The following is a 24,937-nucleotide window of genomic DNA, read 5'->3' as shown; positions in this document are numbered from 1 at the left end:
AACATGTAGCACACCCTAAATATATATAATTTTTGTCAAATATACCTCAATAAAGATGGAAAAAAATTGAGATTCAAAGTTAACTACTGATTTTTATAATACAGAGGAATATGGTTAAACAGTAAGTTAGAAAATTCATCAAGTAAAAGTGAGAAACTCCTTTTGAAGGAGGGTAGAAGCACAGTTGAGTTTAGAAAACATAGATTTTGGAGACAGGGCAAGTTGAGTTTACCCCTTCCCCCGTCCCGTATGCCTTTGGGTGACATAACCTTGCTTTTCCTCAGTCTCAGCATTGTAGAACTGTTAAGAGAATAAATGTTAGTGCATGTCAACACAAACAAAACACCTTCTACACAGTTCCTGGAACATAAGAAATATTCCATAAGTTTTAGTTCCTTTATAACTCATGAACATATGTGTAAGGACTTGTTTTGTATATACCATCTATTCTGTGTTTACCATATGTTTGTAAGCAAATTGACAAGAGAGGAGGCCTTCTGGATACAGTACTTTTCACCAGGAAGATGGGGGGCTGGGCATGCTCTAGAATTCTAAAACTCTGTGACTCAACTATGATTCTGAGGTTCTACTACTGAGTAGAGTCATCACTAAGGGCTCATCTCTAAAGGCTCCATGTGACTCTGGTGGAGAGGTAGGCCATGATCTGGGCAGCAATGTTTGCTCACTCTTTCTCTTACTAGAGTTCTGCATTGAATCATGGAGTCACCATCCCAGGAAAAAAGGCCAACTCACGTCATCAATGTAAAACCAAATGAAACTGTATGGACTGCATTTCCCTACAGACCTCATAGCTCTCTGCTGGATTTTCTGAAGGGAGAGCCAAGAGTCTTGGGGGTAAGTCCTCTCCAATCAATAGATCCTCCCAAAGGGGAGGAAAGAAGCTCATTTATTCATGTATGTCTGCAGAGATACCTCTGTGCTATTATTTTCAGGGAGGGAGTTAATTCTACTTTTCCCCCTTCACGTTTCATGAGAAATTAGTACTGATCTTTGAATCCCAGCAGAGGGGGAAGCAAGAAACTAGTATAACTTTTTAAAATATCTCATTGAGGAAGTGACTTCAGGGTGTGGTGGAACCTCCCTTGAAGCTAAGAAACCTTAAGTGCAGAAGTTTGACTTCCCCTTCGTGCTCTTAAAGGAACTGGGAGTGCTTCAAAATCCATATTCAAAGCTCCACAGTGAACCAAATGATAAGGCATATACAACGTTTTTCATCACAAATGCACCCAGGGGAGAGCTGTATGCACAGCCTCCATCCTTTGTACAAACAGCAAAAATCATTACTTGGGGTGCCATAGCCCAGAGATGTGGCCTGGGGACAAAATCTAGACTGCTAGAGAAGTTGCGCCCTGAGAACCACTGCTGCTATTCTTTTCCCTGCAGACTCCTGCAAGCTGATAGGCCCACTGGCCTATTCTCCTCCCTAGTTGGGTCCTTGGATGAAAGGAAGGTGAAATACAAGCTCATCCCAGGTTCTCCACTCATCAGACTTTTAAAACTTTTAGACAACTGGAACAAGCCCCAATTCCAAAAGCCTATACTGAATGCTGGAAAATGCGGGGGTGGGGGCTGTTAGGATAATAATAGGAAACAGGTGAGACAGAAGAAAAACAAAATGTAAAGGTGAATAGTTTGTAGTCCCTGTGCTCAAGAAGCTTATAATCTGGGGGTAGTCAGACACGTACTCAAATCTGTCTGATATAAGATTAATTGGTAACCCCAGGGAGGAGAGAAAATAATAAAGAATAAAAGTGAAGGATTTGAAGTTGAAGGATCCAGGCAAGCAAAGTGAAAAGGAAACACATTGAACTGAGTCTCTTAACAATCTGAGAATGATTGACAAATAAGAGAGGAAGGCATTTGGATGGAGGGAAAAGTGTGCCATGGAGGCACACCCTGAGGGACCTGGGGTAGCCCACAGGGGCTTGGATACTTGTAACCTCATGTACCCATTTCTCTCCTCACAGGCTACCCAGATCCTGCTTGCTCTAATCATTGTGGGCCTTGGAACTATGTTTGTACTTAATTACATCCGTTTCTCCCAAAGATTTCCCCTTGTTGTCCTCACGGGATATCCATTTTGGGGAGCACTTATTGTGAGTACTTTAGAAGCTTTGGAGAAATTGCTGTAAAGATAGATTTGAACTGCTTCACGTGCTAGGGTAATGAATTCCATAGATACGGCCCTCCAGGAGACCAAAAAAGGCAGTTCCCTTCATGGCAAAAGCAGCAACTCCATTTGGTCATTGCACTACCATCATCATTGTAATAACTACTCTCAGCTGCTTGAAAGTTTCCAAAGCCCTTGTGTGTATAGTAAGACATTTGGTCCTCACTACTAACCCGGGAGATTAGATGCACAAATATCCTACTTTCTCCTTTGCAAATAAGGAAACTGAGCCCAAAAGTAGAGAATAACCAAACATATCTAGCTAGCACTTATGAAATCACAGACTCTGAAAGCTTTAAAAGAATTTTAAGATTATCATCGCTCATCCTCCTTCTTAGCCCCAGAGACAATTTTATGAGTGGCACTCCTCTAGATAATCATATAGCCATAAATATTATTCTTAGTACAATGCTATTTCTATCCATTCTCCACAGCCTGGATTCCTAATTTTGTGCCATAATAGTTAAGGACAGACTCATTATAGCTTCTCCTGCTGTAACATACACTCCTGAGAAGACAGCAATATTACCATCTGTTTTAGTTGTTATATTCTGAGAATCTAGAATCATGCTTGAGGCATAGTGTGCATGAACGAATGAATGAGTCAATCAATCAATCAATGAACAAATAGGTAAAATAATGAATAAATTAGGCCACTATCTCTAACTATTAAAAATCCATAGTCTCTTTTGATAAACAGAAATATTCCATGCCTTTTCTATAATGTGCATTTCAGAAACAACCAGCAGTGTTTTCATTTTCCCAATATACATAATGTAATATTCAACATGATTTTCAAACTTTACATGCCATACTGTAGAAAATCAAACAGACCAACCCCTCACTTTCTCATTTCACAACAGAATTGTCCCAGTGTGACTCTGTGTAATCTGCATGTGTGAGTTAAAATGAGGTTCTGGCCTGCTGCTTTTGAAAACTCTACTTTTCACTTAAAGGATATTTACTGAGCACATACCGTGTCCTCGATAGCATCCTAGGTGCTGAGACTGAGAATACTGGAAAACAGCTCCTCTCTGAGAGAAGTGGTGAATTGTTCTTAGATTTAGACAGTTTGTCATCTAACTGGGAGACTAGACATGAAAAAGTCAAAAGTAACCCCAAATATCTGTTCCTACATTTGTGTCAAGTACTCTAAGAGAAGAGTTCCAGGTGCCATGTGAGGGTTTAACAGAGGACTCACCTGACCACGGAGGTCAGGGAAGTGCTTTCTGCATAGCTGCTCACTAGGCAAAGTGGGAGAAAAGCATCCCTGGCAAAGATAAAGCATGAGCCAAGGGCTTGATGTGGGAAAGAGTAACCAAAAGAAGACCAACGAATCTATCGTGATGGCACAAAATGAGGCTATAAAGGTAGAGTGTAACCAGGTTGTGCCAACCCGTTAGTCATGTTAAGAACATGGAACTTCAATGTGAAAGCATGGGAAATCCACTGAAAATGTTTAAAGAGGATAGAGACATTTGAAGACTTGTTGAAGTATCATTGTGTTTCTCGAGTGAGAAATTAATTCAATTATAACAGTAAACTTAGGAGAATCCAATGAGAGGAGGCTGCAATCACGTGGATGAGGGATGAGGAAGGAGTTTCCCTGAACTAGTTTGGCGGCAATGGAGCTAGAGATGGAAAGCCTTGAGAGTGACTTGGAGGTAGAAATGACAGGACTTGGCAATCCAATGTGGGGAGTGAAGTGGAGGGAGGTATCAAAGGTAACTTTCTGATCTCCGCAAGTCAGCTGCAGATCCTTGGACTCTAAGACCCAGATGTCCCCAAGGTCCAAGTCAGTTCCCACAGGGAAAGTTCCCATCCTCAGAACATTAAAAAAGTAAGGGGCTCCACATGGAGTGACAGAGTTCTCATTTTCCTGAGGTGGCACTAGGTTCTACACTCATGGGAAATGAGGGACTCTGATAACTACACTAGGTATCAGTCCCCGTATCAGCCTTTAGAGGGGTCTTCCTTGAGAAAATCTCCCTTCACCTGCTCAGAACAGGCACAGTTCCTCTTCTTCTCTTCAAGACCCAGAGCTCAGGAATCTTTTTTTGGAGCCCCAGTTGGACCAAACATCTGGGTGGTGTCCTCTGGATCTTAGAGGAGCCTGCTTGTCCCAGCTGACCCTGGCAGAGAGTGCTTGTTCAGTGCTGAGTGAATTCAGCCGAGTTTCTTCCTACCCTACCTATGCCTACCTTCCCTACTCTCTGATGCTCAGGTGGAAAAATTGGATGGTCTTGGAGATTCACAAACAGATATTTTGTGAATCCAAGAGAAATTATATTGCAAGGTGGTCAAACACATCACCTGTTAACTTTTGTCTCTTGTCTTCTTAACAGTTTATTCTTACAGGATATTACACAGTAACCGATACGAAGTCAAAAATTCTGGTAAGTCACTTAAACTACATAAATTTTGAAATCTTCTATTGTTTTCTATCATCTTTATGTATAAAGCCTTTAGTAAAGTTAACTGTCAGGAAAATCTGTACATGTCAAAGTTGCAGTTCAGATCATCCCTATTTGCCAGTGCCACTCTTTGCCCCACAGACATTCTTACACTGGTTCCCATTTCCCTGGTCAAGTAAACTAAAAGAGTTGTTTATGGGAAACCATTCTGTACCCCTGTAATTCACTGTTTGTAATTAGGGGTAATTCCCTGCCCTGCACTCCCAGGACCCAGAAATACTGGACAACTGCTGAAGACATTTTTGGTCATTACAATTGGTGTTATTGGCAACAAGTGAGTAGAGGCCAGGGACATTTCTAAGCATCTAAAATGCACAGGGCAGCCTCCCCACAACACAAAAATTAGACAACGAAAAATGTTTATAGTACCAAGGTTGAGAAACCTTGCTCTAACCAAACTCAATCCTAAGATCTCAGTAATTCTTCCTCCCAATCCTAGCCCTATCTCCAATACCAACCGAGGCTTTTCTTTAGAGCCTGTCCAAGGTCTGGAAAAAAGAGTTTGGGCATCGATGCTGGATTGTTCTAGGATTGAACCAAGGCTATCACTCACTTCTCTGTTAACCTGAAGGGAAAAGTACCTACTTCCAAGGGTTATTTTGAGGGTTTAATGAGACATTACTTATAAAAGGCAGGATGATGCTTAAATGTTCATACTCCTTTCTAACCACTCTGATCTCGTTTAAGGTCCTGGGGATGTGGGCCTCTCTGAAAGTCAGTTTAACTCTGTTCTTATGGTCCTCTGCCAATTTCCTCTAGGGATAGTTACAAGCCATAGAGACATTCTGAGGGGAGGGGGAATAAATGTTTCCACCCCTGCTTATGGAAATACATGCAGACAATGAGGATGAAGCCCCAAATGGTGTTCTCCCTGTATTGACTTCCTTCCAGAGCTGAGAAATAGACTATGGGTAAGGAAAACCTACTCCTGACTCACTGAGAGCTATACAGATGGAGATGGGCAGGAATGATGGGGGCAGGATGCTGATCCAGGCATCAGAAGACCTGACTTTTCATCACAGCCTTTTCACAAACCGTGAAAGTGATTGCTCACAGTCACTTACTTCCTGATGTCCATTTATCTGTAAAATGGGGATAACAACAAATGTCCTTCCTACATCACAAAAGTATAATGAGAATCAGAAGAGAATAGGCTGGGCATGTTCTTTGTAAAGCCCAATACACATGAGGGATTGATTATCTAGAGATCTTAGTCTGTAAAATGTCCTATGGGAGCCAAAATAGAGTCTTGAGAAAACAAGGGCACTAAAGACCAAGAGAGAGATGGCCTATCTATATGTTCCTGTGCATTTTTCTGCCAAAGTGCCTATTTGCAATTAAAAACCTGGGACTGAGGTAAATATTAAGTCACAAGTACACTTTTGAGGTTTGCGACATCAAGCCACAAACTGTTCCAGAAAGGACTGGCTGTGTAAATGCATCATTGTATTTTCCACCACAGTAGTCATAAGACAATCAATGAAGGTACAGCAAATACCTGATAAATGGAAAGGGGAAGCTTTTCTTTATTTTTCCTTTAAAAGAGTGATATCAGTCCTGGGAGTGGGTAGGAAGGAAAAAATCGGATGATCCCTTTCCTTTAAAGGAACTCAGATATACATACCCCACCCACCCGCCACTCCCTCTCCCACAAAAAATAGGAATGAATAAAAGGAATTGGGTGGGGCAATGTGAAATATTCTTATTGGAACACTGAGTTCAAGAAAGAACACCTTTAAACTCCAGTCCAAATAGGTTAACATCTTTAAATGTTCATGATTCTGTTGATTATCGCTTGAATTCTCCCAGGGAATGACTGTAAACTGCGTGATTGCAGGATGTCACCTCTTTTGTTCATTTTTGTGTCTCCACCAGGGCCTAATGCAGTACTCACACGTATCTGGTGCACATTAAATATTTATGAAATAAATGAATAAATGGGTACTACCCTAAAAGGTGACACATTCACATTTTTAAAGGCAGAAATTGAGATTCCAAGAGATTCGGTTGCTTGCATAAGGTCCCAATGAAACTTGGACTTGAAATGAGGTTTCATTTCCAAGCAAATATATTTGCTAACACATTGTACTGCTTCCAGATTATGAAAGATGGTGGGGATAAAACGAGATAAAATGGGATGAAATGAACATTTTCTTTAGCATTAGCCATAGAGCATCCTTGGCCCATTCTAAAACTTGGTTTGTCTTCTGACTTTAATGAGTCAGAATTTAGTTTATTAAGCCTTCCAATCATACTGACCTGATGGAACAACTCTTCCCTGAGAAGTATCTGGAAAGATAAAAGCATTAAGAATTTCTTACAAGGTATTTTTGCTTTGGTTTTGATTTTGTTTATTTTATTATTTTTTAATTATCTTTCAGGGTCAAGGTGTCACGAGCATGAATGTTATCAGTTCCTTGGTTGCGATAACTGGGATTACTTTAATCATTTTCAGCTATAGACATCAAGACAAGTACTGCCAGACGTCTTCTGTTGAAGAAATATGTGTTTTGGGTAGAACTCTTTTCATTGTAAGTGGTCTTATTTTGCATGATGAATCTCTAAAATCTTATGTGAACTGTGTCCGTGATGTAATGATTCATTGATTTTTATTTTATTAACTGAAGTTGTGTGAGCATTTGAACTGACGGTTGAGAAGGGTACTGTGGGGTTATTGTTGCAATGATTAAGGAGCGATATTTTCTGGACTTGAATCCTGTTCGCATAAGTTTGTTACCTTGGCCTAATATTGTATTCCCTCTAAGACTTGGTTTTCCTCAAGTGGAAAATGAACATAATAAGAATGCTTACCTCATGGGTTGTTGTGAGGATTGCTTAAATTAAAACAGTACCTTGCACGGTTAAATAGTTAATAGGTTTAGCTAATACAATTATTATGGACACAGATTGAATTAAATATTACTGTTTCAGCATTAATGAACAAAATGATCTAAAAGTTTGCTCAATAACACTAAGATCAAAATACAGTGGGGGAAGGTATTTAGAAGTCATTTAATAAAGTAAGGATTTTTATAAGCTTAAGACATATATTATTTCACATAATTGTAGCAATTTTATTCATTAAAGCAGATGAGAGATCTTTTACCAGGAAATGTAATTGTCTGTACAATTTAAAGTGTTTATCTAACAAGTAATCAATGACATTATTTTTAAGCATGTCAGTGACTCCAATAGGCCTTTCTCTCTAGTTCCCTAAGCAAGTCCTGGGGTTTTATTTTATTCCTATCAGCTATATCTTGAGGCTTGGGTTCTACAATTTGAAGACTATTTGAATCTGCTGAAGGGAAATAAAGTGGAATCACAGAAAATGGTCTTCCTCAGTAAATAAGAAATGAGAAGCTAGCTCCTGAATACAAGAGTTTATTTAATCCTCACAATCACTCAGTGAGATGGTCCTAGGGACCCTCTCATGTGTTCTGAGATAAATTCTGAAATTAGGCTTATGAGAGATTACTAAAGAAAGCCAGAAAACAACATAAGCAATAAAACCCTGTTCTAAGTGGGCCAAGAACATGAGACAATATTATAATTCTTGGCCATTGCCGAATGGACAGGAGCCTACTACTGTTTGTTATGTTGGTATATACAAGGAAGAACTTGTATATACAGAAAGGGTTAAATCTCCAGATATAGGAAATTCTGCTATTTCCTACTCTCCATGGATGGATATTGCAAGATTAGTTACCTGCATACAGAACCATGAACAGTCTCTTCCTGGTTCTCACTTATATAACTTAACAATTTCTTGCTGTAACCCAAACATCATAAGCTAAAAGAGCCAAAACAGTGGGCTTTAGATGTCTCTTGGGCTGACCCCTGTCCTAAAGACCAATCTATTTTCTATACTGTGGCCAGAGTAATCATTTAAAAATATAAATCTGAGCAATTACTTAATGGCTTCCTGTAAAACATCTGATGATTAAGACCCATATCTTAAGGGCCTTACCAAACCCTGTAACACCTATCCTACCCACCTTTCTGACATTATTCCAGGACTTCATTCTTCTCACTCCACACTCCGGCCACTTCCTAGAATCCCTTAATGTGTCAAGTATCCACGGCCCCAAGATGATCATAGGATCAGCTTCTTCCTGCTTTGAAGGGTCACCAGGCCAGTTACACAATTAACTCATCCTCATACTTAAATCTCAACTGAAATATCACTTCTTTAAGTTCTTCCTGACCACACCTCTACGCTCATATCTGCATAGACCCCCATTATAGTAGTGCATTGCTCGCAATCCTTCTTCACAGCATTTATCACAATTTAGTTAAGTAAATAATTACCTAATTACTTCTTATTGTCTGCCTCCCTTACCATGATGTAAGTTCCACAAAATCCAAGACCAGGTATATCTTGTTCAATGGAGAAAGTGAGTAAATTGCATACAATGGGGTCTTCATACATTTCAGTTTTACCAACACATATTGAATATCTAAGATTTTTGGTGTACTGCAGGGAAACCAAGATTCAGAAATACACTGGGTTCAAGCAATTCTCCTGCCTTGGCCTCTCGAGTAGCTGGGATCACAGGCATGCACCACCAGGTCTAGCTACTTTTGTATTTTTAGTAGAGACGGGGTTTCTCCATGTTTGTCAGGCTGGTCACGAACTCCCAACCTCAGTTAATCTGCCTGCCTTGGCCTCCCAAAGTGCTGGGATTACAGGCATGAGCCACCGCGCCCAGCCCGACCTTGGATCCACTTTAACCCAGGTCTTTCTGTCTTCATAGTTTAAACTTTTGAGGCACCATAAGGTACCATGTTACTTCTCAATCTAAACATTACCTTAAAGCAAAATGGGCAAAATGGCAATCTGTGGGCTACATCCAGCCTGTATGTATGTTCTATCTGGCTTTTTAGGGAAAAACAAACAAAATAGGCATGGTATCCATGTTCCTACAGGACAACAATTGGCTGGAATTGATGCCTCCTATGAATGCATCAATTCATATCTCTACATCAAATCATATATCTACTGTCTCCTTGTTTAGTTCACAATGGTTGCCCAGCTCCCATGGACACTGGAGTTTGTTATCCCTGCCTTATCAGAAAGACATAAGATGAAACTTGTGCATGTCTGATGGCTACAGAACCATCCAACATATAGTTTTCCCATACTTGGTGATACAGTGTAAGGGGTTCTCAGCTTACATATTTAAAATAACCACTCTCATTTCAAATGCCATTTATTTCTCCTCATTATTTGCAGGGAATTTTGTCAGTCTTACTGATCATCAGCATAGCAGAGCTCAGCATCTCTGTGACTATTGCATCCTTTAGAAGCAAGTGCTGGACACAGTCAGATGAGGTATGTTCTGATGTCTCTTAATATTATTAAGAGAACAGGTGCCTGTTCCTGTTGGGATACTGCACACGATGATGTCTGGTTTATTAGCAGGAAGAGCAGCAAGCTCAGATGCTGAAGTAAAACATCTAAATTTAGGAAGGTCAGAGAGGCGCAAGCTTAAGATTGAAGCTCACCCTACCCTCTGAAACAACTATGCTTTCCCTTCTTGTACTATCTGCTTTATACTCAGTCATCTTTGTTCAGACATAGCTCTTTATGTCCCTGCCAAAAATATGTAATATCAGACTTAATGGGATCCCAAGTTACTGTGACATGGGGTGTGTATTCTTGGATCATAAGATGTGTGACACAGTTCCACCACCAGAAAAGAGGTAGGGAAAAAACCTATTAATACTGATACTACATAGTATTTACAATAATTGTTATAGTTTATATTTACAGAATTCTGACTATGTCAGTCACTGTTTTAATCACTGAGCACCAACTTAATCTTAACAAAACTATAACATCCTTATTTTATATATGAAGGAAGTAAGGCACAAAGAGGCTGAATAACCTCTCCAGTATCATATAACATCAGGATTCTGACCCTCGTGGTGTGTCTCCAGAGCCTGCCTGCTAAGTCCCCAATACCAGTACAGGCCTTGTGATTCGTGGAGTTTTCATTTCTCTCTTCTTGTTTACATCAACTTTATAGAAGTATCATTTATAAACAACAAAATGTACCTATGTTGAGTTACCATCACAATCAAGGTATATAGTGCATTCCTATCATCCCAAAAGGTTCACTGAACCCCTTTGCAGTCAATGTCCTCATCACCTAGATTGGTTTTGACTTTCCAAAATTTCATACTCATGGAATCATAAGTAAGTACTCTCTGTATATGGCTTCTATGGCTTCTTCCACACAGAAATATGTTTTTGAGAGTCATCCATGGTGTTGCCTCTATCAAGAATCCATTCCCTTTATGTATGGGTACATCACAATTTGTTTATCAATTTACCCTTTTTTTTTTTGAGTCGAGACCTCACTCTATCACCCAGGCTGGAATGCAGTGGCACTATCTCGGCTCACTGCAGCCTCAATCTCCTGGACTCAAGCAACACTTCCACCTCAGCCTCCCAAATAGCTGGGACTGCAAGCATGCGCCACCACCCCCAGCTAAATTTTTTTTTGTATTTTTTTGTAGAAATAGGGTTTTGTCATGTTGCCCAGGCTGGTCTCAAACTCCTTGGCTCAAGTGATACACCCACCATGACCTTCCAAAGTTCCGGGATTACAGGTGTGTGGCACTGCTCCCGGTCCATTTACCTTTTGATGGGTATTTAGATTGTTTAAAGTTCTGAACTATTATCAATAAGTTACTGAGAATATTTGAGTTCATATGTTTATGTGGACATATTTTTGTTTCTCCTGGAGTGTTGCATCTAGGATTTGATTGTGAGATCGTATGGTAACCAGATGTTTCACTTTATAAGAAAATATCCAACAGTTTGTCAAAGTGGCTATATTGCTTTCCATTCTCATCAACAACGTGTGGGAGGGACAGTTGCTCCACGTCATCATGAACACTTGAAACTGTCAGTTTTATCAATAATTTAGCTATTTTAGTGCGTATGTAGTGGCACCTCATTGTAGTTTTAATTTACATTTCCCTGATGACTAATGATGATGAGACTCTTGCTATATGTTTATTATCCATTTGTGTATCCTCTTTTGAGATGTATGTTCAAATATTTAGCTGTATTTTATTAGAATATCATCATCTTATTGGCCTTATAGCAGCCTAATTAATTCTTAATACAAATCCCTTACAAATATTTGTTTCACTCTGTGATTTGCCTTTTCATTTCAATAGCTTCTTTCAAAAAACTAAATTTGATGAAGTTCCATTTATCATTTTTGCTTTTATGGTTATGGTTTTTTTGTGTGTTGTTTAACAAAGTTTTCCCTACCCCCAAGTCATGAAGGTTTTCTTCTCTCTTTTCCTACAGAAGTTTTATCATTTCAGATTTTCTGTTTACATGTATGGTCCATTTTAACTTAACTTTTGCATACAGTTGTAGGGTAAGGTTAGAAGTTAATGCACATCCCCCCTCATGGAGATATCCAGTTGTTATAACGCCATTTGTTGAAAATGCAATGCTTTCCTCCAGCACTGTGGTATTTTTGTTGAAAATCAATTTACTTATTACTTATTTTAGGTCTCTTCTGGATACTTGATTTTGTTCCTCTGGCCAATATGTCTATCCTTGCACGTATTCTACACTCTCTTAATTTCTGTACCTTTAGAGTAATTCTTCTGCATTGTGGTGAAATATATATGACATAATATTTTTCATTTTAGCCATTTGTTCAAATCATTGAATACATTATTAATGTTGTGTAACTCTCACCACTATCTATGCCCCAAAATTTTTCATCATCCCCAACACAAACTCTGTACCACGAAACAATCACTCCCTGATTCTCCTCCCAATTGCCCCTGGTATCCTCTATCCTACTTTCTATATTATGGATTTGCCTTTTCTAGAGACCTCATATAAGTGGAATCTTACAATATTTTTCCTTCTCTAACTGGCTTATTTGAATAAGCATAATATTTTCAAGATTAATCCATGTTGTAGCATACATCAAAATTTCATTCCTTCTATGACTAAATAAAATTCCATTTTGTGTATATACCACATTTTGCTTAGCCATTAATTTGTTAATGGACACAGAAATTCCTGCCTTTTGCATATTGTGAATAACGCCGTTATGAACATAGGTGTAAAAATATCTCCTCAAGTCCCTGTTTTCAATTCTTAGGATACATATTTAAGAGTGAAATTGCTGGGTCATATGGAAGTTCTATGTTTAACGTTTTGAGAAAATGCCAAACTGTTTTTCACATTGGTTGCACCATCTTACATTTCCACCAGTAGGGTACAAGGATTCTAATTTCTCCACATCTCCATCAATACCAACCAACAGGGGAAAAAGGAGAGCAATTATTTTCAATTTTCAATTTATGATTGACACATGGTAATTGTACTATATATAGGGTGCAGTGCGATGCTTCAATGCATGTTACATTTTCTAACGATCAAATTATGGTAATTACCACATTCATCACTTTAAACATTGATCATTTCTTTGTAGTGACAACATTCAAAATTTTCTCTTCTAGCCTCCTGGAAATATACACTACATTGTTACTTGCTATAGTCACGCTACTATGTATAGAACTTATTCTTACTATCTATAGTAAGTGGGAACTTATTCTTCCTGTTTATAATTTTATACCCATTGACCAATCTTTCCTGGTCCTCCCAACCTCCCTACCTTCCCTAGCCTCTGCTAACCACTATTCTAGTCTTCACTTCTATGAAATCAACTTTTTTAGATTCCAAATCTGAGTGAGATCATGCAGTGTTTGTCTTTCTCAGCTTGGCTTATTTCACTTAATATAATGTCCTCCAGGTTAATTCATGTTGCCACAAATGGCAGACTTACATTCTGGTTTATGGCTGAATAGTATTCCACTGTTTGTGTGTGTGTATACATTATATATGTAGTATATAATGTATGTATAATATACATATATTACATTTTCTTTATTCATTTATCTGTAGATAAGCATTTAGGTGGATTCCTTATCTTGGCTCTTGTGAATAGCACTGCAATAAATATGGGAGCACTGATGTTTCTCCAACTGTCTTCATTTCCTTTGAATATATACCCTGTAATGGGATTGCTGGATCATATTTGTTTTTATCACGGCCATCTTTCTTTTCTTTTCTTTCTCTTTCTTTTTTCCCTCCCTCCCTTTCTTTCTTTCTCTTTCTTTCTTTTTCTTTCTTTCTCTCTCTCTCTCTCTCTCTCTTTCTTTCTTTTTCTTTCTTTCTTATACAAAGACTCTGTCACTTAGGCTAGAGTGGCACAAGATCACAGCTCACCACAGCCTCAAACTCCTGGGCTCAAGCGATCTTCCTGTCTCAGTCTCCTGAGTAGCTGGGACAAAAGGCATGTGCCACCACACCCAGATAAATTTTTATTTTTGTAGAGACAAGGTCTTGCTATGTTGTCAGGGCTGGTCTTGAACTCCTGCCTTTAAGCCATCCTTCCACCTTGGCCTTCCGAACTGCTGGGATTAAAGGCATGAGTCACCGCACCCAGCCCGACATAATGGCCATCTTAGCGGGTATGAAGTGGTATCTTACGCTTTTGATTTGCTTTTACCTAATAATTTCATGTTGAGCATCCATGTACACATCTTCTTTGGAGAAATATTTTTTATGGTATTGCCTGTTTCTTAATTGGGCTGGTTTTTTTGTGGTTGTTGTTGAATTATAGAGTTCTTTATATATTCTGGATCTTAGTCCCTTAGTAGATAAATGATTTGCAAATATTTTCTCCTATTCTGTAGGTTGTCTTTGCACTTTCTTGACGACCTTTTGATGCACAAAAGTTCTTTATTTTTATGAACTATAATTAATCTATTATTTTGTTGTTGTTTTCTGTGCTTTTCTTGTCACATCCATGAAATTATTCCCAAATTGTCATGAAGATTTCTTCTAATTTTTTTTCCATGAAATGTATAGTTTTAGCTCTTAGGCTCAGTGTTTGATTGATTTTGAATTACTGTTTGTATATGGTATAAAGTAAGGGTTCAACTTTATTATTTTGCATGTGGATGCCCAGTTATTCCAGCATATGTTGAAAAGATTCCTTTCCCCACTGAATATCTTAGTGTCTATGTTGAAAACTGATTTACTATATATGTGATATATGTGAGCATTTATTTCTGAATGATTCCATTGGTCTATATATCTTCCCTTATGCCAGGTAATATATTGGTTTTTTAGTTTTGTTTTGTTTTGTTTTTAAGATGGAGTCCTGCTCTGTCGCTCAGGCTGGAGTGCAGTGGTGAAATCTCAGGTCACTGCAAACTCTTCCTTCTGGGTTCAAGCAATTCTTCTGCCTCAGCCTCCCGAGTAGCTGGGACTATAGGCGCATGCCACCGTGCCAGGCTACTTTTTGTACTTTTAGTAGAGACAAGGTTCACCATATTGGCCAGGCTGGTCTCGAGCTCCTGACCTCAGGTGATCCACCTGTCTCGGCCTCCCAAAGTGCTAGGATTACAGGCATGAGCTACCGTGCCTGGCCCCATGTTGTTTTAATTAGTGTAGCTTCATAGTACGTTTCAAAGTTGGAAAGTATAATCACTCAAAGTTTATTATTCTTTTTCATTGTTGTTTTGGCTATTCAGGGCCTCTTAAAATTCCATATGAACTTGAGGATCCATTTTTCCATTTCTGGGAAAAAGACTGTTGGAATTTTGATAGAAATTGTATTGAATCTGTATATTTCTTTGAGCGGCGCTGACATCTTAACAATTTCAAATCTTGTTATACATGAACACAAGATGTCTTTTCATTTATTTAGGTCTTTAATTACTTTCAGCAATGTTTTCTATTTTTTAAGCATAGAGGTCTTTCATGCCCTTGGTTAGATTTATTCTAAAGTATATAATTATTTTAGGTGGCATTATAAATGAAATTGCTCTTTAAATGTTCTTTTTATATTGTTTATTGCTGTTATACAGAAACAACAATGATTTTTTTGGGTTGCTGTTATATCTTCAACCTTGTTGAATTCCTTTATTAGGTCTAGTAACTTTCTTGTGGATTTGGGAGGATTTTCTATATAGGAAGATCATGTCATCTGAAAATAGAGATGGCCTTAATCTCTTCTTTTCTAATTTGGATGAATTTTATTTCCTTTTATTTTCTAATAGCTCTAGCTAGAGCTTTTAGTACAATATTGAATAGCAGCACTGAAAGAAAGCATTCTTATACAGTTCCTGATCTTAGGGGGAAAGCTTTTAATCTTTCACCACTGAATATGAAATGAGCTGTGTGTGTTTTAAAAATAAACTTTACATATTGAGGAATTTTCCACCTCTTCCTAGTTTTATGAGAGGTTTTCTCATGAAAGGCATTTCATCAAATGCCTTTTCTACTCCAAGTGAGATGATTGTGTGTGGGTTTTCCAACATTATATTAATGTGATGTATTACATTTGTTGATTTTCTTATTGTACCATCCTTGTATTTTGCTTATGAATTTCACTTCATCATAGAATAATCCTTTTCAAATATTTTGTTGGCAATTTTTATATCTACACTTATAAAGGATATTAATCTGTAATTTTCTTTTCTTGTGACATAATTATCTGGTTTTGGTGTCAAGGTAATGGTGGCCTCATAGAATGCGTTAGGCAATTTTCCCTTCTCTTCAAGTTTTCAGAAGAGTTTGAGAATAATATTTTTTTTCTTTACATTTTGGTGGAATTCACTGGTGAAGCCATCTGATCCAGAAGTTTCCTTTGTTGGGAAGTTTTAGATTACAAATCTTTTTGTTACGGATCTGTCAAGATTTTCTATTTCTTCTTGAATCATTTTAGGTAATTTGTGTGTTGCAAGGAATTTGCCCATTTCTTATACAGTATCTGATTTTTTGGGATACAATTTTTTATAGTATTCTTTTACAATACTTTTTCTCTCTATAAGGTCAGTAATAATGTCCTCACTTTTATGTCTTGTTTTAGTTGTTTTATTGTCTTTTTGCCTTTCAGTATATGTAAAGGTTTATCAATTTTGTTGATCTTTTAAAATAATCAACATTTGGGTTCATTGATTTTCTCTATTGTTTTTCAGTTCTCTATGGAGATTTCTCTTCTGCCCCACTAAAATTGTGCTAGAGTGATTCTCGAAATCAGATAGTGTAAATCTTCCAACTTTGTTCTTTTTCAAAATTGTTTTGGCTGTTCTAGGTCATATGAATTTCCATATAAGTTTTAGAATTAGTTTATTGATTCCTACAAAAATCTTGCTGGGATTTTGGTTGGAATTGTACTGAACCTATAGATAATTTATAAACAATTTACTTCCTAGTAATATGTAGTCTTCTGATCCATGTCCATTAAACATGTCAATATTTTCTTACATCTCATTTCATTTCACTCAGCATTATTTTATTATTTTCAATGTATAAGTCTTATGCATACTTTGTTAAATCTATCTGTAATTATTTCATTTTTTCTTGATATTGTACATAGTATTTTAAATTTACTTTTAAATGTTCATTCCTACATATAGAAATGCAATTTATTTTTATATACTGGTCTACTATGACCTTTCTAAACTAACTTATTAGTTCTCATAGTTTTTTTTTAATAGAGTTCCTAGAATTTTCTTAGTAGATAACCATTTTAAATATTAATAAAGACATTTTTACTCCCAAACTTTATGCCTCATTCTTCTTGCCCTATTACACTGTGTAGCCTCCAATACAATGTTTAAAATAAGTGATGAAAATAGTCAATCTTTCCTTTTTCTTGATCTTAGGATGAAAATGTTCAACATTTCACTCTTAAATATGATGTTATTTGTAGGTTTTTTACAGAGCAAATTTACTCTGTTATGAAGATTTTTAAAAATCATGAATGGGTATTGGCTTTTGTCATTTTTCATCTTATGCTTTCACCTTTATTGTATTATTTGTATACTATACAACTAGAGGAGAGTACAAACCCTGTTTTAAGCCCTTTAGAAACAATATTAAAGTAAGTTACTCATACTAAATTACTTTTCAATTGAATTCAGTGAATACAGATCTTTAATCCACTAATGGCATAGTAACATGCAAAGTACAACAGGGGATTCAAAAATAATAAAATATGTACCTTGATCTCAAGAAAAGGAAAGGAAAAGTGAACTCTACATTTACAGAGAAATTTCTCTGTGCCAGTTTCTGTGCTTGACAGTATTATTTCACATGATCTTTAGTCATAGCCACCCTGAAGTAGGAAAAAGGTGGTTATTAATACAAGAAGCATAGATCAGAGAGGAAAGCACAGGACCTTGGATTCAACTACAATGTTTAAATCCTTCCTAGGTAAACAGCTCTATGATACTGGTCTGGTTATTTAACATCTCTCAACCTCAGTTGCCTCAATTCTAAAAGAAGGATAATAACTTTATAGGGATGTCATACCAATTCTTTGGGATGACTTTGGAACTTTGTCTAGCATCTGGTAATCACTGAGTTCTCATTAATGATGAGGAAATTTAAAATCATAGCACTTAAGAGCTTGAATAAACAGAGAAACTATAATTCATTCTTCCAAACCTCTTTTTAAATGAAAGAATAAATTAAAATTCACATGGAACAAAAGTTTGAGGATTCTTAGAAATATAAAAATCTCTTCCAAAGTACCATTTATACTCACATAAATAGTCCTTCAATAGAGATGAAATATAGGTGTGAAAAACTAATTAGGAGAGTGGGAAATACAATGTATTATGTAAGAGAATGTGCAGATTCTCAATCTAGGCCTGCTATTAGCCCAACGAGGTAAGCATAATTAATTCATTTAATCACTGAGTTCTGATCCACTTCATCAAATAGAACAAGTAGTCTATTCTGACTCCATGAATTACCTCAGAAAGGTGTAACTCATGGAGTCAGAATAAAAAGCAGTAGGTTGTGCTTCAGTAACAACCTCCTAAAAATTATAATAATAACATGAGAACTAATGGAAAGCATTGCAGGTTGTATCAGATGCTGTCACTTAGCTGTTTAAAAAACTCCAATAGCTTTCTCTTATTTGTAAAGGAAAGTCCAAATTTCCTAGCCTAGCATACCATCTAATAATATCAGCAATATCTAACTGTTCACCCTCTGCCATCACACCATGCTGTATCACAAGCTTGTGTTTTTGTACCCGCTATTCCACTGCTGCTTCTACCTGGATTCTGACTCCTGTCTTATTTCATCTTACTGTCTATGCCTGAGTAATTCCTACTCAGTTGTTAAGATATAGATTAAATATTGCCTCTTCTGTAAAGCATTTCCAGGTTGTCTCAGAATCAGGTCATCTTCTATGTTTCCATAAAGCACTAAGTATCTATGTATACAATTGCATTTGCTGAATTGTATTACTATTATCTATTTATATGTTGATGTACAGATAATTGTGAGCACCTTAAGGGAAAAACCCACATATAACTGTCTTTGATTCCCAGCATTTAATTCATCTAGGTGATCAATAAACCATTACAGATTAAGCATGAATATATGAATATTGACTAGATGATATAAAATGTCTCAGAAGCTTTATAATATTAAGTATGGGAGGAATTTTTGAGGCAATCTTAATCAAATTCCTCTGTTTAATATTTGAAAAACTAAAAGGTGATGACTTTTCTAAAATAATACCAATAAGTTGATGGTAAAGGCAGGGCTGGCATTTGTTTTCTGCCTTCTCATTTAGATGTTATTTCCTATCTACTGTCTTAAGTCAGAGATGAAAAGTAACTTGGAAAAAAAAATCAGATATTATTCTGTCATATTAATTACTCTCATCCTTGGTTTTATAGGTTCTGTTTTTCTTGCCTTCGGATGTTACTCAAAATAGTGAACAACCTGCCCCAGAAGAAAATGCTCAATTACAATTTGTGCTTCAAGAAGAGTTTTCCAGTGATGATTCAACAACATATGCACACTCTGTTTTCTTTGGAGGCTATGCTTTCTTCAAGTTAAGACTCTCTAGAAGTCCTTTAGTCTCCCAACCAGGTAATAAAAGTACGGAATTTGTGCCAGATGAACAAAAGCAAAGTATCCTTCCATCTCCCAAATTTTCAGAGGAAGAAATTGAACTAAAACCTTTGCCTCCTACATTAGAGGAAAAGCCCTCAGAAAATATGCCCATTCAGCTAGACTCTACATTTAAACAAATGAAAGATGAAGATCTACAATCTGCTATTGTACAACCTTCCCAAACGCAAACCCAGTTTCCGCAGGACCAAGCTGTGTCACTCCAAGTTTTTCCATCCCATTCTATACTAAAACTCGAAGATCTACCACCTGAAGACTTGCCATCCCAAGCTCTACCAGTAGAAGGCCTGTCAGAACAATCCATGCCATCTAGGTCTACAACATCCCATGACAAACAGTCTTATAATCTGACAGCTAATGACCTGCCCCCTCAAGGCATACTATCCCAAGACACACCACCTCAAGATATGCTGTTGCCTGACATGACATCCCAAGACATGAAATCCCTAGATATGCTATCTCAAGACACATCATCCCACAACATGCCACCCCAAGACACACCTTCCCAAGATATGCTATCCCAAGCTCTATCAGCACATGCCATATTACCTGAAGCCTCAACACCCCATATTATGCAGTTCCCTAAAATACAACAGCTACTTCAGCAGCCCCCAGATCTTCAACCAGAAAACACCGAACCTCAAAACCAGCAAATTTTACAAATGTCATATCAAGATATTAGATCAGAAGTTACGGAAGAGACCAAAGAATGGAAATCTGAGGAGGAACTCCATAGAAGAAAATCCTCAAGACGGTATTCCTTAAACCAGCAAACCAAAGCCTTGCGATACTTAAGGAGATATTCTTTAGACATGCAAACCAAAGGCCATAAATCCTCAAAGAGGCATTCCTTAGATCAGCAAAGCAAAGGCTGGCAATCTCCAAAGCGGAAATCCTTAGACCAGCAAATCAAAGACTGGCTATCCCCAAAGAGGCACTCCATAGATAAGCAAGTTCAACTTAATCAAACTACAGAGCAACTCCCAGATCAACAAGCTGAAGATCAGCAAGCCAAAGGGGAACAATCCCCAGAAGGACAATCTAAAGATGGACAAGTTAAAGACCAGCAGACTGATGAGGAGCAACCCTCAAAGAAGCAAATCCAGGATCAGCAAACCGAAGACCAGCAGACCCAAGAGAAGAAATCCCTGAAAGGACAATCCCAAAATGTTCGAGCCGAAGGACAGCAAGCTCAGGTGGAGAAAGTGCCAAAACTGTTATGCCAAGATTCAGAATCCCAAATACAGCAATACCAATACTGGCAATCTCCACAAAGGCAGTCTCCAGACTGGACAACCCAAGACTGTCAATCTTTTGGCCAAGAATCCCCTGAATGGATAACTCAAGGCTGGAGAAACAAAGATTATAAAGCAAGAGAATGGCAATTTGAAATGCAGCCCTGGCAAACACAGGATCTATTAGAGAAAGAAGCCCTAAAGCAGATAGCTCTATACCGAGAAGTCCAAACCCAGCACACAACAGCCCAACATAACCTAGAATGTCAAGCCAGTCAAGACCAAGAAGACCTTCAATCCAGAGTTACACAGAAAGGAGATATATATACTAGAGACATCAAACCAGGGGACATGAAATGTACAGGGCAAGCCTCAGGAGACCTGCAATCAGAAAACGTGAAGCCAGATTTTCATTCTTCTTCTGGCCAAAGCTCAGTACAAGACACGTGTATAGGCTATTTGTCCCATCTAGATTCAGAACAAGATGTGCAGCCAAACACTTCAGCTTCCTCAAATTCATATAAAGAAGATGTGAATGTAACTTCTACTTCATGTGATCCAAAAGAGCAACAGCAATCTGAAGACTCTGACTAACATGCAGAATCTACCCAAGTGCCTCACTGCCCCCATTAATGGAATTAAATTAGGGAAAAACAATATTGTCACCTCCAACCTGCATACTCAATTGTGGTTGCTACCTAATTAGCTTACAAAAAAATGAAGGGCATGCTGAGCACTCAATTTGTTCTTACTTAAAATAAAATGACAACAAACCAAATGTTAACACTGTACCATCACTTTATGTATGTGAAGAAATAATTCACATGTATACTCCTTGTCATCAAAGTTAGTGCTTCAGTTTATAATCACGATTTCATCTTATAACTTAATATCTAATGGCCCTACTTTGGTGTGATCCTAGTATTTTTCATCTCCTCCTTTTGGCATTATAGGAGTTCAGAAAATCAACCACAGGGAAGTCTGTGAAGGCTCTCTAAGGGTTCAGGAACCAAAAGAGTCAGCAAGAAACAACAATTTCTCCCATTTCCCTGTCTTGCTGTTTCCAATCCTCTTATTTACCCTCCCTCCTCATATCTATGTTGAGGATATATGGACTGAGTTTGTTCAATTGTTAATGAGGTAGAATGTGGCAATGAATACAGAATGTGACAGATGGAGTGGGAGGGATTAAGAGATATCTAGAGATAGGAAAGTAGAAATTAGGGAAGAACAGAGATGCAGATGTCATAATAGAAAATATGACATAACGTATTGTATTGAGTGAAGCTTCAGCTCCCTTCTTTATGCCTGCATTTACTGATTCTAATTTCTCAACCCTTATGATACATAATTTCATCCTCTGTCATCAAAGGAAATTATGTTATCAAAAGCTATCCATTACCTCAATCTTCCAAGCCTAATCATGTGCTATCAAAAGCTATCAGTTACCTCAATCTTCTAAGCCTAATCATGTAAAGTTTGACTCCTAAAATTGCCAGCATTATTTCTACAATATTTTTTTCCCTTGTGCACTGGCCAGATGTAGAGAATCTAGGATCCACAAGATCTTGAGTCGCTAGAGAATGGAGCCTGGTCCATAAATCATGGTGTAGATTACTTCCAATTTGAATATTCAACTGGATTGTGGTCTAAAAGAAAAACCCGCATTAGGGCAAGGAATGCATGGAGCTGTTTGGCTAGAAGGTAGTCTAAGCTGAGTAATAGAGTCTTTAAGGCACAAAAAAAGTCAAATCTTGCTCAAAATGGCAGGAATCTTACTCGTATCTCCTTGTGTTAGTTACCTACTGCTACATAACAAATTGCCACAAAGGTAGCTGCTTAAAACAACAAGCTTATTATCTCTCAGTTCAGAAGCCCAGGAAAGTTTGGTTAAATTATTTGTTCAGAATATCACATGGCTAAAATCAGAGGACTGGCCAGAGCAGTGGTTCTGGGGTTGGGCTCCTCTTCAAAGTTCATCCATTGTTAGAAAAATCCAGTCCTTGTGGCTGCAGGACTGAGGTTCCCATTTCCTTGCTGGCTGTCAGCTGAGAACTGCTCCTGCATTCCTTCTCATGTGATCCCTTCCATCTTCAACCCAGTAACAGTTTGTCAAGTCTTCTCAAACCCAAATCTGACTCCCTCTCCTGTATCTGGTTTTAAGGAGTCATTTTATTACACTGGACTTACTCAAATAATCCAAGATAACCTATTTTAAGATAAATCGATTAATAACCTTAAATTTCTGTGCTCCTTTTCTCATTGAAGATAACCACAATCAGGAAAGACTGTGGGCTCCCATAAATAGTACACACAGAAAAATACACATAATTTTAAAAATTAATGTTTTCCAAATTTCTTAGAAACACGTTTGACTTTTAAAGTGGGAACTAACTGAGTGGTGTTTTAAAGAGATTACTGTGGCTGCAGTGTGGAGGATGAATTGGAGAAAGAAAGATGGAGGCAGGGAGTCAATTAGGTCTTGATATAGTGAAGAAAGAGATACTAAGTGATCTAGGGATGTATAGAAGAGTAGAGACTAAAATGATAACTCAAGAGTAAAATTGTCATGATGGGACAGGAACTAGAGGTGTAGAATTGACGAAAATGAAGAATAAACCATCTTCTCTAGCTTAAAAGATTAGCTGGCTGAGACATCATTACCATCAACAAAACAGAGGAAGAGGCACAGGCTGGAGCAAGAGTAAGGGGCATAGTCAGTTCTTTCTAGTATGGTGTATTAATCAGGGTCCTCCAGAGAAACAGAACCAAGAGGATTAGATAGATAGACAGACAGATACAGATAGACATATAGAAGATAGATAGAAGATAGATGATAGACAGATAGATAGATGGATGGATAGATAGATAGATAGATAGATAAGTAGATAGATAGATAGATGAGGAATTGGCTCACATGATTATAAGGCTGAGAAGTCCCAAGATCTGAAAGCTGGAGACCCAGGAGAGCTGATGGTATAGTTCCAGTCTAAGTCCAAAGGCCTCAGAACCAAGAGTTTAAATGCCAGTTCAAGTCTTAGTCCAAAGATAGGAAAAGTCCAGCGTCCCAGCTCAAAGACAGGCAGAGAAAGCAAATTTTCTCTTGCTCAGGCTTTGCTTTTACTTAGGCCCTCATTGGAGACATTGAAAGTGACACTGGGTTTTACCACCATTCATGGAATAAGATTTAAAGACACTATTATTATTTATAATTAAAAAAAAAAAAGAAAACGAGAGGATCTGGAGACTCCTAAGCAGGTGACATCTGGCCACAACAGTTGACTGCACTAACTCTGCTCCCAGAATTGTTCTCTCCAGAGGATGGATATGGATTTTTTAAAGGAGAGCTCTAACAAAAGAGAAAAATAAGAGAAACTTAAAAACTTAAAAACAAAGAAAATTGACTTTCAGTTGCAGTAACAGAAGAATGAGAGATTAAATGAAGCCATCCATTCAGTCTACCAATGTAAATATTAACCTCATCCAGACACATCCTCATAGACACACTCAGAATAAAATTTAACCAAAAATCTGGGCACTTATGGTTCAATCAAGATGTGCATACAATTAACCATCAAAAGGCCATCCCTTGTCAACCTCACACTCATATGCATCTCCTTAAGCCATACTTAATCTCCAAATAAAGACTAAAAGGTCATAATTCTTCATTATATGTTACAACTGTCATGCATACAACTGTAAATGTACCAACCTCTTCTCAGAAGAAGGGTAAAGTCTGTGAATGATGTTTACTCTTCTCCTTACTGTCTAGCAACTTCTATGATTTAAATCATATGATGTAAAGTTAACAATATTTAATACTATAATATAAACATGCCTTAGGTTACATGATTAGAGAATGAGAGGGAAAAGATTGTGTGTGTATGTGTGTGTGTTTGTGTGGAGGGGGTTTCTATAACTGGATATGTGGTCATAACTGGTATTTATAACTACCTTATTCTACTACCCATTCTGTAGTCCCTTTGCCTTCAGCAAGCACCTTAGCTGGCCATGGTTTTTCATCTGGTAGAATGACCCA

At 37.6% G+C, this 24,937-nt stretch overlaps 1 protein-coding gene across 1 annotated transcript; it reads left to right on the top strand.

The window, feature by feature from the left end:
* The first annotated feature begins 584 nt into the window (after nt 1-584).
* MS4A14 (membrane spanning 4-domains A14) lies at nt 585-21,137 on the top strand. The gene is given in 6 exon segments (XM_077964800.1): nt 585-855; nt 1,989-2,117; nt 7,047-7,196; nt 9,899-9,997; nt 19,426-20,928; nt 20,930-21,137. Coding segments are annotated over 6 exon segments (2,094 nt in total). The 5' UTR covers nt 585-717; the 3' UTR covers nt 21,005-21,137.
* The last annotated feature ends 3,800 nt before the right edge of the window (nt 21,138-24,937 follow it).

The sequence above is a fragment of the Macaca mulatta genome, chromosome 14 (genome assembly GCF_049350105.2).
Source record: "Macaca mulatta isolate MMU2019108-1 chromosome 14, T2T-MMU8v2.0, whole genome shotgun sequence".
Classification (NCBI taxonomy): Eukaryota; Metazoa; Chordata; class Mammalia; order Primates; family Cercopithecidae; genus Macaca; species Macaca mulatta.
The sequence above is the reverse complement of the archived record's forward strand: the minus strand, read 5'-3'. Positions and strand labels throughout refer to the sequence as shown.